We start from the raw sequence: 15,401 nt of genomic DNA, 5'->3' as shown, positions 1-15,401 counted from the left end.
TGGTTCAGTTTTAGCAGGACAGTCAGCAAATGTAGGTGTAACGTCCCGAGTTACAGTTTCACAATCATGTCAGAAGAAATAAAGCATGACCGCTGGTCTCGAACAGTAACGTTCTTAGGAGGAATGTGCACGGACACATTCTCTTCCTTTCATCGCTCCACGCTGCAGTGTTTCTTCAGTGTTGTTTGTTGTGGTTAGCCTGTGGTAGCTAACAAGCTGCTAGCTCAGCAACATGTCTGCTTAGTTAGGGTCGAGTTTGTTGGGCTCGGAGGCTGGACTGGTACCGGCTGGGTGGGGCTCAGAGACGAGTGCAGGCCCATATGACTCATACGGGGGAGGAAGTACGGAACAAGAGGTTCCGATAAAATATTTGTTAGAATGGACTGAGTGCAAAAGTCAGCGGAGGGACTGTTTTCATACTCAGAGGGTCCCTGCTGACCCCTTCAAGTAATTACGGAGAGTAAAAGCCCAGAAAATGTATTTGACACAATACAGGCCCTTTAAGACAGTTTAGTGTTGCATAAAGACCTTTACACATTTGCAGAAATGACAAGCTGGGTTGATAATGAAATCGTGTTAGCAAGATCTATAACACATCTATATAAGAGAGTTACATTAGTATTGATTAGGAGTTGTGTCCTGGCCACCTGATGAATGTAAAGGTTCTTCACTATCTCGAGGGGAACTGCAGAGTCTAGTGATAATTGTGAACTTTAACATGTGTCACGACCCCTGACCCCTGTCACATACAAGTAGTCATGTTATGCACTGTTTAAACTGCATTACAATGGTCAAATCAAAAATATTATCAAAATCAATCACAACAATAAATAGTGATTTGAAAGTACAATAATAATTCGGATCCAAAATGACTGTTAACTGTATTCATACTGCATCATTCATTTCAAGCCCTAAATGGAATTACTACAAACAAATAATGATAATAAAAAACAATATTCCAGTATGAGGGGAAATGATTTATTCAGGAAATGATCATGCAAAAGCAGAAGAAATAGGTATATACTTTTATTAAAAGCCAAGTCTCTATTAATAAATAAATGATACAATCCATTTATAGCTCATGACCCACATTAAAAAAATATTTACAGAGTCTGATGCACTGTTCAAACTGCAAAGTACAATAACTGCTTACATAGCAGTAAAGTCAACACACTCCACAGCACTAAGCAACTATCTCTGAACCATAACTGCTACTAAAATATGACAAACCCCTCTGTTTGTAATCCATATCATAAAACACTTTAAGAGTGCAGTGTATGTTTTTTTTCCACATCTCTCTCTCTCTCTCTCTCTCTCTCTCTCTCTCTCTCTCTCTCTCTCTCTCTCTTGTCCTGCAGTGTGTCTATTTGCTGAACACACTGGCTCCTGGAACTTTGGCAGCAGTCGGCTTGTCCAGGGCCGTCTCCGTCCCCGACCTCACTCCGCTGAACACAGACGGAGCCACTTTGCCCATACGCTCTGCACATGGAAAGAGACACGGACACGTATGTCACTGAAGTCGGTTTACTGAATTAAAGTACTTAGCCCGAGTGCAACACTTTAAAAACAGTTACTCTGGAGATGTTACACAACACAAATATCTGCGATAGTAATATTATTTTACACTTTCTCTGTGTTTTACTTTTTAACAAAGATCCGTCCTGGTATCAAATATCAATTAATTTGCTGGATTTAAAGGTTCAGTGTCTAGAAATCAGGTGAACGGGATCTACTGGCAGAAATTCAATCCAAAATAATCCTTGTGATGTTTTCACTGGTGTGTTTCACCTTAATTGTACTAATGTTGTTTTCTTTACCCTAGAATGGGCCATTTATATTTAAATACTGTATAATTACAATGGTAGCGGTTCCTCTCTATGGAGTCCGCCATTTTTTTTACAGTAGCTGAGACTGGACAAACTAAACAAATTTTGAGTTTTTATGACAACGGAGGGTTTCAACAGGTTCTCTTTCATGTTTGGAACTTGAGGGTGAGTGAGGGATACTCAGCTGCAACATGAATCCTCACCTCTAGATGTCCGTAAATTCTGCACACTGAACCTTTATGCTCTCTAAATACCAGCTTGTAACTATGATGTAACATTTTTTTAAATGAATAATCTTCCAAACATTGAATGCATAATTATGTGCATTGTGAGGTAACAGGAGAAGAAAGAAAATAACCTATCATCTCTGTCATAGTTGGACAAATACAATGATTTTGTTCTAATGGTTATTTCATAAAACTGGGTTCATTATATATCTCAGTAGCAATAATCCCACAACGTTATTGTGCACTCGCAGATTTAAGTTTAGTGTAAAATATGATCATTTATAGCACTTTAATTCCGATTTCGCTCATTAGTTCCTACCTGCAGCTGTTTACAGGGGGACAAGTTTGAATGTAACAGGGGAGAGCCACATGCTGGGTGGCGTGGTGATTCAATGAAGACAAAAGAAAATTAAATAACTGCTTATGGAGTACCCAGCTAAGTCAGGTTTGAGATTTACTTCTCTCACTCGCCACATATCCGTCCCTGGTGGTCTAGTGGTTAGGATTCGGCGCTCTCACCGCCGCGGCCCGGGTTCGATTCCCGGTCAGGGAACTAGTCTTTTGGCAAAATTTTGAACCACTGCGAACTGTGAACAACCGCGTTTACGTTACCAGGTTAAAGTAAACAAATCAGCTTTATATCATGGTCTTGATGGATAAATTATGTTTAACAAATAAATACACAACCCTGCTTCAACAATGCAACAGAAATAAATCAATATGTTATAATTATTATTTGTATTTAAAAACAAATAGATATTGAAATGAAAGAAGAGATAGTATACAGATATAAAGAAATGCGCGAATGTGCAAAAAGATTGGGAAATACATTGGGAATGTATTTCATTTTTTTCTACCTCTGTATAAATCTACATTTATTAACTTAACTTAGTTAGCGTCATCCAGTAGGAGAAGAAAAAAAGACTAAGTACGAAGTACAAAGAGAAAAGAGCTAAATCTGCTCAGTCAGTGAAACCACTTATCTCATGTTAAATTCATATTAGGCATTTTATTTACTATATTCTAATAATTGAATTGTATGTTTAGATATTTATTTATGTATCAACTTCAATGTTTCTATTGTGATTGTATTTATAATGTTTTTCATTCATGGATCAAGGATATATGTTTTCTATAGAAGAGGCCAAACAAACAGCATAATGAAATAGTGATATATGATTAACCAGCTTGTTAATCCTAAGGTTCTATACAAGTTGATCGATTGCATAGTTAAATTATATAAAACTGTTATGAAGGATGATAATTGGCGTCCCAAGGCTGAGCAGGATTAAAACAAGAGTAGAAATGTGTTTTTAGAGTCAACATCGGAGGCCGTGTTGTGTTTTTACATAGCATAAGTAAAAGGCTTTGCTCACCGCACTCTGCCATGACCTCATAGGTCTTACTCTTGACCTCGCCCTTCAGTCCCAGTTTACTGCGGGCTCCTTTCAGGTCCTCCTCCTTCATAGGGGGGCGCTTCTTCTTCTTCACCTCGCCTGGCTGGAGTTGGTAAAGAAAGAAGATTATGAATGATAGGGGCGGAAATAAAAGTCATGGTATTATTGATATCTGTTGTAAAAACTGGAGTAAGATGTAGGTGATTAATCCATTCAGCTAACTTACCTGTGACATGGTGATCAAATTTGTTGTATCAGTCCAACAGACGGCCTTTCCAGTGTGACACTGTCGCTGCTGTTTTCCAACTGTGTGTCTTTGTCTCCCAACATGCCTGCTATCATTTATATATATAGTCCTGGACCAGATCCTGTGGGCCAGTCAGAGCAGCTGCCCACTGCCCCGCTCTGCCTGTTGTCAGTGTGTATTATTAGGTCTGACGTGAGGGATGCGACGGCTGGAGCGGGTCTCCCATCTTTAAAGATAAAGTTCCAGGCCGACAGCTGATACTCAGGACACAGGTGGCACCTACGACTCTTTCTGCTGAAATCCAGAGCAAACTAAATCCCTCTGTAGGTGAAGTAATAAAATAGAATTATTGTGAACACATTTATTCTGATAAATGTTTAAACCATATTATTTTGTAGGTTTGTGACACTCAATTCCAGATGTTATTTTGTTTGTATTTTCTAGGGTTTTCATTCATTGGATTCTCATGAGAAGCTACAGATTAAGGCTGGAACAAGTAAGCAAACAGTTCCGGAGACAGCAGTCAGAGGAGTTGGACTGAGGTGTTAGCTCAGTTTCAAATGAAGGATGAAGGACCCACTGACTCACACATACAGAATGACTAACAGTCTCAGTCGTCATCTGTTTGTGAATCTTTCTACTGAATCTCAATTACAGAGTTACAGTATTACAACAGTAGAGTATTGTACAACACTTTATTGTTTAACTTAAAAATATATGTAGCCTAAGTAGGGTATTAATAAAGTATTATCAAACTCAGATCCTTTTTGGTTTATTGCAATACTATCAGCAGAGAGGGTGGATATTTATTTGAATGTGTATTAACCAGACAGAGCTTTTTATTTCATACATACATATAAATCATTAAAATATATTAGCATGTCTCAGAAAATGTCTCACATAAAATCAAAAGTAGGAATTGAATGAAAAAGGAATAAAGATAAATTAATAAATAGGTCTGTCTCTCTAACCTAAAATAGTATATTACAAACTGCAGTTGACGCTCCACAAGTGGCTCCTACGGCCACTGAGTGTTACTAGGGCCAAAGGGAACACGAAAACAACTAAGACAACATATGATATAGTTGTGTGAGGCAGGGAATGAGATCACAGCGTGGCCTGTGACAGTGCTACATGGAAACTCAGGCACTAGTGTGTCTTTAACTGGAGCTGATGAGTCAGGATGTGGTGGATTATCATGACTCCCCATACTAACTGTGGGTCTGTGCCTTTTCTTAAGCTTTTGTAAGAAGCTATTAGAAGTTCTAGCTGGATCTATTTCTGGACACATAGCCTTGACTGTAGGTACGAGTCTTCTAAAATCTGGTGCTCCATCTAGTGGTAAACCAGGACCAATGCCCACAGTTCTCCTCACTTATAAGAAGCACCTGAAATATTTTTTTTCTACTGCTGCTTGTATTGATTTAAATTTATGAAGCGTCCATGAGTGGTACCATCCTCCCTGGTCGTCTGCTGGTCCAGACTCAGGGTTGCCTGGATTAGGTTCTCGGTCAGGCAACCCTTTGTGGTTTACTAAAACAATACGAGATTCACATTAGAAAAGGACTCAAACATTTGGCTCAACATGGTTTATCACATCCTTTATTGAAAAAGCAGTTATAATGATAATTTACCTCCACCTCTTGCCTTTATACTCAGTCCACTTTGCAAAACATTAAAAGTCCTTTGTCCTGGTTTAGTTAACATAACTGATGCAAGATGCTGTAGTGTCAGTCAAGTAAAATGAACACTCATGTATTCCTTACCAACATGCCAAACACATCCTAATCAGCAACATAGTCATCGTACATTGCAGTCACAGTTTATCACTTCTCCTTTATTGAGAAGAAGCACTCACACATGCATCCAGCAGAAGCCAGTGCATACAGGTGTACTGTGTGTGTGTGTATATGTATATATATATAAATATATATATATATATAACCACCCACACACACATACATACACATAGAAACAAATTCACATCCACCCACGCGCAGCCTGACTCTTGTCTGTCTGGTGGACAGTCACTTTACAGTTTAGAGGTCTATGCATGTCACATTCTTTATATCAGAGCCTGCTGAATGCTGCCTGATGATCTGGAGCTCTGGATAAAACAGTCAAAAGAATCTAACAAACAGGCACTCAGGCACATTATTGTAACAAAAAACAAATCACAGGAAACACAAAAGGAAAGGTGAAAGCTAGAATAACTGGGAAACTGTGCAAGAAATTGTTCCCATATCTACTCTTCCCATTAAAGTAAAGGAATGAAGAACACTTTTGGAAGAAGCATAGTCACCTTTTTGGCCCGAAAATAACACAAACAAAAACATATACTAAATCCCTACAAGTCCAAATGAAATGAAATGTGTTCAAAGACAAAGAACACGCAGTCACAGCGAGTCAGTCAAACGGTCAACCAGAGGGAAATCTTGTGTCCACAGACAAACGATACTGACTGAGGGGACATGTTGCACACTGTGGTACCTGCAGTCCTGTAGGTGTAACAGTTGAAAGGACTTTACAAGAGAATAAAAATGGAAGTTTGCTGCAAGCATGAATGTGCTCCCTTTGATATGAGTAACATCACACATGAAGTTTACAGTAGTCAAGTGTGGAATTGTGCTCAAAAGTGTTAGTCACATCAATACCGTGATTCAAACAGTCTGATGCAATCGTGCGCGCACACACCCACGTGCACACACACTTCTGTGTTTGTGAGGACACTCTGACATAATTCATTGTCTAGCCCTTGCCCTCCCCCTCACAACTAAAAGCCTAAACATTATTCTAACCTTAAAACGTTAACTAATCCTAATCCTTATAAATCTGTATCCTCAAAACTGTACAGGTCAGCCAAAATATCCTCACTTCCCACACACACACCTTTAACATGAGAAAACGAAAAGCACAATGTTCATATGGATCTACATCAGGAATACACTCAGTTTAAAGGACATGTTAGAGTATTAGATATACTGTTTAATCAGTTTTGTTTGCATGTTTGGGTCTGGTGTGGCCACTGAGATTTGTCCAACTGTCATAATCCTGGACCAGTGCATCACAATGCCACCAAGGTCCACATAGTATTGTACCAGTGTCGCCCTTTTCATACGTCACTCACATTCAAATTTAACATGTTAACAAGGGTTCATGATTGAGATGTTTTCCCAAAGTGAATTTTAGATCAGTCGCCACAGGAGTGCCAAGTTAACTGCAAAAAAGAAATCTCCCGGTGTGTTGATAAATCCCAGGTTAGACACTCTTTATGCAGGAACTCTTCAGGATTCAACAGAGAATTCAATGAAAGTTTTTTCTTCTGCCGTCAATGAGCATCCTGTGTTTGAAAAGAGGTTGATATCAGATTCTGATGAGGTACTGGGACCGCTTGTGGATCTGTGTGGTGAACAGCTCCCGGAGAACATCTGATGGAAGCAGTTCAGCTAGGCACACGGGTCAAACAGGGATCCCCATGCGAAGCTTCTTCTTCTTCACTGTCTTCAGGCCACTTAACCGACGAACATCATCCTCGTCAGACTCGTCCATTTCATCATCTGCTGAGAAAATGATCTAAGGAACAGGAAGGAGAGAGAAGTATTAGAAGTGAATGGCGTACTGGGAGACGGGTTCATGATATCATTCTAAGGGCATCCAGAAGTCTTTCATGACTGAAAACATACCTTCCCCCCTCAACTGACATTTTTTCAGTTCATTATAAATCAAAAATATATTCCCCATAAATTGTTATATTTGTGGTCAATGACGCAGTATCATCATTGGCCCCCTTTTATCGATTTTTCCTCATTTCCTTTTAAATGTGTAAATTCATATTAAAAGGCCCTGATTAGAGGTGCAATCCTGTGTCATTAAACAGCTGCATGGAGTGCAATTATTCTCTCAGCCCCTCCTAGCTCTGCTCTGTCTCTCACCCCCTTATTCACCAACTGATACACAATGTACAGTCATTCACATAAACATGTTGTGAGACGAGAAAAGCAGATACGAGCCAGCCAGGAGTCGAACCTAGAATCTTCTGATCCGTAGTCAGACGCGTTATCCATTGCGCCACTGGCCCGCTGTGGCTGTTTCACTCCACTGAAAGGAATACATTTGTTCCAGCACAGCTCAGCCCATCCCCCACAGCTCTGCAGCCTGCTGAGAGCATGCGCTCTCAGGCCCACTGCTGCCACACGGAGGAAGTCAAACAAACCGTTGTCTGCACTGCTCTAACCTTCAAAAGTTAAAATGGATTGTAATTCTGAATTCCAGTTCTATTTGTGATCTAAATATGTATTAACAACTTGGCCCACTGACAAAATACAACTATTGTTTATAAGAGAATCAGCTTTTTCTCAAATAATTTGAGAATCTGCTTTCAGAAAGTAATTCAAAACAACCCTTGGATCTTTTTATATACAAGTTGTCTTGGAACATGTTAAACATGGGTGTCCACGTCCCACAATGTGAAAAAATGAGATCAAAGCAGCAGATGTTAAATACATCTTTCAAAAACAGTTCAGCAATTCATTAGGGCTCTAATCTTGCGCCACATTTAGCTAGTGTCTCTCGGCTGTACCCACTGTAGACCAGGATGGTACTACAGGTTAAAACTGTGTTAGTTGATCTGAATGGGTCAATACAAATGGCAGGGTATGAAACCGAGCCAGGAGTCAAACCTAGAATCTTGTCATTGAGAAATCGACAGTCTGACGGTTGAGAGTGCACACTCCAGATCAGCGGGTTGTGGCAATGCATCCGCAAGAAAGCTGAAGAAGAGACCAACTTGACTTAAGTCAGAGCAATGGTCAGCCGAAAGCAGTCACAAGTGTGGTTACACTTTACAAAAATCGATGGAGAGAATGCTCACGACAATATTTGTGAGGCAAAATGAAAAGCAGGCCAGGGTAACAAGTCTTACCCCGAGAAACACAGCAACCACAGACTAACATTAGCATATCTGTAGGCTAACGTTAGCATATCCCTCCTTGGACGATGAAACATTAAATGAGGCATCAGTAGCGTACACGAAATAAATGAACTGTTAGGTAGTATAACTGACTTCCAGGTTTTTGTAACATATCTGAGGATTTCTATTGCATGGTTCTCTCATGTGGTTTCTCCGATAGCCACGTTCATATTACTGCATTTAGACTCACCTCTGACTCCGAGTCGTCATGAGACAGAGCTCGTCTGTAGCGCACCTTACTGTTCCCCCGAGGGTCCTCCTCTCTCTCCTCCAGCTTTGCTTTTGTCCTGTGCTTCTTCATTAGAAAATTATCTACCACCCAGAACATGAGGGCCTAAAGGGAAGACAGACGACATTTGTGAATGATATTTCCTCTGGTGGAATTACCATAAGTAAACACACACACAAGGCAATGAACTTTGAATGAGCAAGCAGACATAATTTCAGTTATGAATTATGAAATTGCACAAGACACACGTGGTGCTAGTGGTGGAGAGAACAACGGGCTTACGTTGACGAAGAACGGAACGATGAGCATAACGATGGCCAGTTCCAGGTCAGGATTCTGTATGGGGTTGAGGAGAGCCAGCTGCGACACACATAAACAAGCACAAATGTAAGCATACATAAAGGCACATGTTGCCCCCACAGCTTTTAAATTACAGCAGAGATGGAAGGAGAGAACATTGGAGCAATCAGCACAACTTAGAATTTAATATACTCTACTAAACATCATCGGTAAGTCATCTAAAAGAGTGTGTATTATATACACAATGAATATGAAAGTATTATAATGCCCATTTAAAAGCAAATATGAGGTACAACTTCAGAATGCATGTGCATACATATGGACTGAAAACATTTAAGTTGTTTAGTCCCCTGAAATGGCAAATACTGCTGTAGTGTACTTTAACATCATAATAACTGCCAGTTGTCAAAAGACATAAGAAACAAACACCACAAACAGTGGATTCTAGGATTCGGAAGCCCGGGTTTAATTTCCTGTCAGGTGATAAGTTATTCTTTTTCACTACACTTGTCTGTAAAGCTGCTTTCAGACATGCACCAAACTCAGCAGATTCCTCCGAAGCATTGATGATGCTTGTTACACGTAACAGACGCAAAAATGGGAGAAAAAAAACTAGAAGAAAACAAATATCTCCTAGTGAAAAGGTGGTGCCATACAAGAAGAAGACACAGATACATAGATATTTAGAGCTTGTGGTGATAAGAGCCAACACCGGTGTTTGTAAAGAAAAACGCGTGATCTCTGCAGTGGAGTTAATACGTTGCTTCCCGTCTCTGCTGCTCCACCTTTTGCCTGAATTTGGTTGTTGTTATGAAAAATCCCGCTGTGTTGTGCATGTGTGAAAGACAGACTGCCGGTAAACTCCGTAGCGTATTCCCCAGATTTTACCTTCAGCTCATGTCGGAAAAGTGAAAAAACATTTTTGGTATAAAACCAGGCGCAATGATCTGCGTCTTTAGCGGCCCAACACAAGACAAATATTTGTAAGTGAAGAAATCAGACAAGAGCGTGAAAGGCAGACCTGCTCCATGAATTTATGTCATTTCTCATGTACAGCCTAAATTGCAGTTTCACAGGCCTTTTCAGAGCTGAAATCGTGTCTCATTATACAGCTGCATGCAGTGCATTTATTCGCTCAACCCTTCCTGGCTCTACTTTCTCTCTACCTTATTTACCAACACACTCACCGAGACAAAAGAAATGTAAGTCAGTAAATGAAAGCAAATCAGTCATTCGCATAAACTTGTTGTGAGACGAGAAAAGCAGATACGAGCCAGCCAGGAGTCGAACCTAGAATCTTCTGATCCGTAGTCAGACGCGTTATCCATTGCGCCACTGGCCCGCTGTGCGGCTTTCACTCTGCCAAAACCAATACATGTGTTCCAGCACAGCTCAGCCCATCCCCCACAGCTCTGCAGCCTGCTGAGAGCATGCACTCTCAGGCCCACTGCTGCCACATGGAGGAAGTCATACAAACCGTTGCAGACAAAGCTGGCTTTTGTCTGCACTGCTTTAACCATGTGATGTTAAAAAGGTTTGTAATTCAGAATTTCATTTCTATTTAAACAGATACAGACTAAGAGGCAGTGGCCCGGCTTTTATTTCCAGTCAGGGAACACCATGTCTCATGTACATTCTAAATTGCAGGTCAATGATAGCTTTGGAGAGTACGGCTCCCCCTTTAAATAATTAGAGTTCTTCTTTACTTGTCAGCTTTTCAAATAATTTTGTCTTTATTCTGACCTTTTTCCACTGGGGTATGAGGAGGACCAGCATGATGAGGACTTTCTCAAACATCATGATGAGGATATAGAGGATACACTGGCCCAACCACGCTGTGCACTGCACTGGCTCTCCTACACACACAAACAAACAAACACGCACACAGACACAAACATAGAAAAATAGAGAAACATCAGATTATTGTCAACAGTTATAACAAAATTTCCCAGCTTGAGTGTACAAAGTGTAATTGAGGGAAGAAAGCACTGTAGTAAGAAGTGACACAGCAGCATCACATTACTAAGGGGAGCTACTGCCCTCCATTGGACGTTCCAGGCTCTTTGAGAAATCGCTCTAACTCCCACTCTACCACTCAGACACATGGTCCTCACCATATTCTCCGAAACGCAGAGACTCCCACTGCCTCCACTCCACTACAGCACTGACAGCTCTCACCCCAGCATAGATCAGCAACATGCCCAGAGTGGCATCTAACAGGAAGTTAATGAGGTATCTGGGAGAAAAAGAAGAGTGAATGGAAACTGCATCTACAGTTTAACACATTATGTCTACAAGATTGAATAGTCGTCATTTGAACAGGTTCTTGGTGATGTATCCTCAGCATGCAGAATCAGAAAGCTCTAAGGTCGTCGAACACACAATTGACTCACAGTGAGCAGGGGTCCTCCTCTGTGAGGCCTGACAAGTAGACATTAGCGAAGTGAATGAATAACATTCCTATGGCCTGTTTTGAGGTATCCAGGAACCTGCGGAGAAACACAGGACAGTTGGTTTGTTTCCATTTGATGTCTTTGCAGAGAAATTAATTTAAGCAGGCTCAGCTGCCTTACCAGATCCTCCAGGGTCTCCTCTCACGTTTTGGCTCCCGGAAGCGTTTCACTGCGAATGGAAGACATATGTATTACAGATCACTCACACAAACACAGAGGTGCATAGAATCTGTCAAGCAGATTATTACTTTTCATGTAATCAAGTTACGACTCTCCTTTGAGCTGTCAAATGCCAAATGATCACTTGTGCTTTTATGCTATTTAGTACAACAGAAAATCGAGTCTTGTACCAATGTCCTTTAGATGAGTAAATGAAGGATGATGCATCCTTTTTGAGCATCTTAACACACAAGCAGGATACAAAGTGAGATATGAAAAAGTAGCAGGTGCTGCATCATGCACTATGTGTCTCTAAAAATGGCTGCTATTCGTTTTTCTGTAGGCTTGAAGAGAAACTGTTATATCTCACTTCGTGGCCTGCATGTGTGATCGAGTTACTGCTCAAAAAGGTGGCATCAGTATTTAGTTTCATATGTGTGCACTTTGTTGTTGCAGAATGAGAAGTGAGCAAAGGCAATATGTTGACTGACCTAATATCCTGTGCAGAAACTGAAGCGATTCGTCTGCTATCCTTGTTTTCAGCTCACTGCTAAACTAACCAAAACGTGTTTATCTCAAGATTCCCAAAAGGGGAAGTGAATCAGAATTGCTCATTAAGCTCATTAAGTATGCTGGTGTGTATAAGCACTGCTCTCCAGGTAACAAACTGTGAGAGAACTGAGTGTAGCTGTATTATGCATGGGCTGTTTTAGTTAAGGGCTTTCTAGAAGTTTAATTAATCCCTGTGTGAAAAGGAGTCTGAAGGGATAAATGTTAGAAGGCTCATCAGTATAAGCAGTGAAATGATCAACATAAATAACGCTCCAGCTGTTCCTCACAATAGTGGCTTGTTTTCATGACACCCCCGCTACCCTTCACTTTTAAGTGCTATGACATAGCTGCCTGGTGACAGGGGAGTGTCACTACTGTTGTTGTTAGATGACTGATTTACTTTTCTATCATCAGGGACGTACTCTGACCATTGTTTTAAGCTGTGACCCTGTGAGCTGCACAGTGACCTTCATCCGATCCGAGAGCTGTTTGTGTTTTCATGTAGGCGAGTTTTACCATTAGCTATGACCTCAGTGTCTGCTCTGAGAGTGACTTCAGACTGAACACACCCAGCACGCAGCTGGATGTGATGTGAAAACACGTGGAGGCCTCAGCCAACTCCTCTAACTCAGAGAGCTGCCTCCAGCAAAATGCTAAACATTCCTCACCACTGTGATGCTGCAGGGAGGCACACAATTCAGGCTGACTGAATGGAACCATGGCAAAATCTTGAGTGTAATTGTTTTTCTGTGGCAGTGTTTCCATGTCTTACTAAAAAAATTAAAAGATGCTGACGCTAACACAAAGCAAGAGATGGAAAAAGATATGAAAATTAGTCAGACAGCAGTTTAAAAAAAGCAGTTACATATACCAGTTTTTACAACAGGGTTTCTGCATGTCAACAAGTTAAATGTAAGACTTAATAAGTCCTCGTGGAGGAAATTTTAGACCTTCTTCAAGTATGAAAGAAGAGAATAACTCATGATACACTTTCTTGTCTTGCAAACTGGAGACAGTAGATATCCATTGTCTTTCCTATAGCCAGTGTTTTGTGATAAACTCTGACTAAGGCTGATCAGTTCCATATTGGTGTTGTTTGTAGTTTTATGTGCTAATATTTGTATGTGGTGAAAAAACTACAACAAACTGAAACACTCCAAACTATGCCTGCCACCAAAACAGGTCCTTTAAAATAAACTTTCAAATGTGATGGAGTTGATGTTAAAAGGAGCTTTAGCATTATAAAGACTCAAGTAAGTGTGTAATATTATAACTTAAGACTTCTTAAGTCCTAAAATTCTGATTATTAAACTTTTTACTTTTTCAGAGCCGGCAGAAACCCTGTACTACGATACTTAGGAAAGAGAAGTGACTATCAAGCAGCTGCAGCATATATTTAATAATAATCATTGAAGTTAGAAAATGGTACACTATCACAATTTTGTCAGAAGGTCGGTGGTTTGAGTTCCAGTGTTTTTGTGCAAGACTCTGGTCCCCAAATTGAATTCACTAAAAGGGAATGGTGTAATAGAAAAAGCACTGTATGAATGGGGTGAATGCAACTTGTAGGAGCATGTTGAGGCTAATAGAACCAGAAAAGTGACATATAAATACAATCCATTCACCTGCAAACTACTGCTGCTTCCCATGAGGCTTTTTTAATTATTGACATTTAATCTGATAGGGGTGTAATTGATATTATGTGACAGGAACATGTGCAAGCAAACGAGAGTGAGCAGCTCTTATTACCACAGTGAAGAGGAAGTAACCAGGATGAATTAAACCCCTGCATTTAGGTTTACAGGCGAGAGAGAGCATTTCTACTTCTGTCACGTTAGTCTTCCTCTGTTCTGGAGTAGGACATGATCCTCCCTGCCTAGATCAATAATACATTAGGTAGCAGAGCTCTGCTATTGCTTTATTGCCCTTGAGCAGCTGGTGTCCGATATCAGAGGCACGCAGCAGATCCTCCCTGGGTCCATACTCACACATCAGCGTGCTGAAAGCCATCATGGCCAGAAGTCCCTGTAGGAAAATCCCAAAGGAGTCCATGAGGGCGCCGTTCTCACACCTTCCACCATCGGTGGCCGGCGTCGGGCTGGAGGGCGCCGAGGTGTTGGTGAAGGACCCGGCGAGCAGCCCCGCTCCCCCGGGACCCGCCAGCGCCACGTCTCCGAGCTGGGACTGCATGTTGACCCCGCTTACAGCCGCCATGGGACACCGGAGCGGGTCGAGAGGAAACGATAAAGCCGGGGTGCAGTAGGAGCGACCCCCCGCTGCTCTCCAGCGGTTGACGGGTCAGCTAATCGATCGGTTCAGCGGGACAGTCTCCGGTGGAAGATGGTGGCATCCTCTGCCTCGCCAGCGCGCACTCATTCTCCTGCTTCAGACACCAACTGAGACATGGCTGTTCCAAGTGCCGCCGAGCCTCAACCTGCTAAGCAGAATAAAATAAGTTATAAAACCGTCATTTGGGACTCCTGCTCACAGGTCTGCACACTTTAAAACACATTTAAAAACCAGGTTTAAAAAGCTCCGCCACGCAGAGGAAACATATCCAGGCTCGTCCTAGAGTCTCCTTATCGGCAAGCTAACACTGGTGACAGGAGCCGGCTGCAACCACTGCCTCCGAACTACTTAAACCGACTGAATAACTTATCTTAAACCCCAAGTTAAGTGGGAGTTAACAGGTCAGGAGTGTTTAAATCTCCGGCTGACAAAACGTCAACGTGAAAAATCACAGATACGGCGGCTGAGACACTGCTACCATCACGTAACTAGCTAGCATCCAAGCTAACTCCTCAGTTCCATGGCGCTGACGCCAGAAGGACTACCTTGTGTTTCCTGGCAGTGAACACCAGGCTGCGCACTGTTCACCTGTCACGCTGACTCCTGCCCGGGCTGCTCCTCTGCGATTCAAATGAATATCGTGGATATCTGCAGGTCACGGTGAGAGGAGGTCCAGCAGCTCCCCTGCCCGGTAGAACCCACTCATGTTGACAGACCAGACGCACGGTCACGTGACCTGCGCACACGCGAACC

General features: G+C 41.6%; 1 protein-coding gene and 3 non-coding genes across 8 annotated transcripts; 1 reads left to right on the top strand and 3 right to left on the bottom strand.

The window, feature by feature from the left end:
• Nucleotides 1–964: 964 nt before the first annotated feature.
• Nucleotides 965–15,376, bottom strand: LOC128458171 (store-operated calcium entry regulator STIMATE). 5 transcript variants are annotated; one of them, XM_053442911.1, is made up of 11 exons: nucleotides 15,194–15,376; nucleotides 14,348–14,796; nucleotides 11,769–11,817; nucleotides 11,589–11,684; nucleotides 11,310–11,431; nucleotides 10,939–11,051; nucleotides 9,178–9,255; nucleotides 8,857–9,000; nucleotides 7,163–7,270; nucleotides 3,430–3,553; nucleotides 965–1,479 (listed from the first exon to the last, which is right to left on the bottom strand). In XM_053442911.1, exons 2-11 carry the CDS (start codon nucleotides 14,571–14,573, stop codon nucleotides 1,364–1,366), a joined length of 1,176 nt encoding a protein of 391 aa, XP_053298886.1. In that variant the 5' UTR covers nucleotides 14,574–14,796; nucleotides 15,194–15,376; the 3' UTR covers nucleotides 965–1,363. The 5 variants fall into 5 exon arrangements, with proteins under 5 accessions (XP_053298886.1, XP_053298877.1, XP_053298850.1 ...); XM_053442875.1 differs by lacking the exons at nucleotides 965–1,479; nucleotides 3,430–3,553 and having other exon boundaries at nucleotides 5,284–7,270; nucleotides 14,348–14,793; XM_053442892.1 differs by lacking the exons at nucleotides 965–1,479; nucleotides 3,430–3,553 and having other exon boundaries at nucleotides 5,284–7,270; nucleotides 15,237–15,374.
• trnae-cuc (transfer RNA glutamic acid (anticodon CUC)) lies at nucleotides 2,535–2,606 on the top strand. Its single transcript has one exon. It is a non-coding gene; the product is annotated as a tRNA-Glu (tRNA).
• trnar-acg (transfer RNA arginine (anticodon ACG)) lies at nucleotides 7,703–7,775 on the bottom strand. Its single transcript has one exon. It is a non-coding gene; the product is annotated as a tRNA-Arg (tRNA).
• On the bottom strand, nucleotides 10,465–10,537 carry trnar-acg (transfer RNA arginine (anticodon ACG)). Its single transcript has one exon. It is a non-coding gene; the product is annotated as a tRNA-Arg (tRNA).
• Nucleotides 15,377–15,401: the final 25 nt, after the last annotated feature.

This window comes from Pleuronectes platessa, chromosome 2 (assembly GCF_947347685.1).
Source record: "Pleuronectes platessa chromosome 2, fPlePla1.1, whole genome shotgun sequence".
In the NCBI taxonomy this organism is placed as follows: Eukaryota; Metazoa; Chordata; class Actinopteri; order Pleuronectiformes; family Pleuronectidae; genus Pleuronectes; species Pleuronectes platessa.
This window is presented reverse-complemented; position numbering and strand designations above follow the sequence as displayed.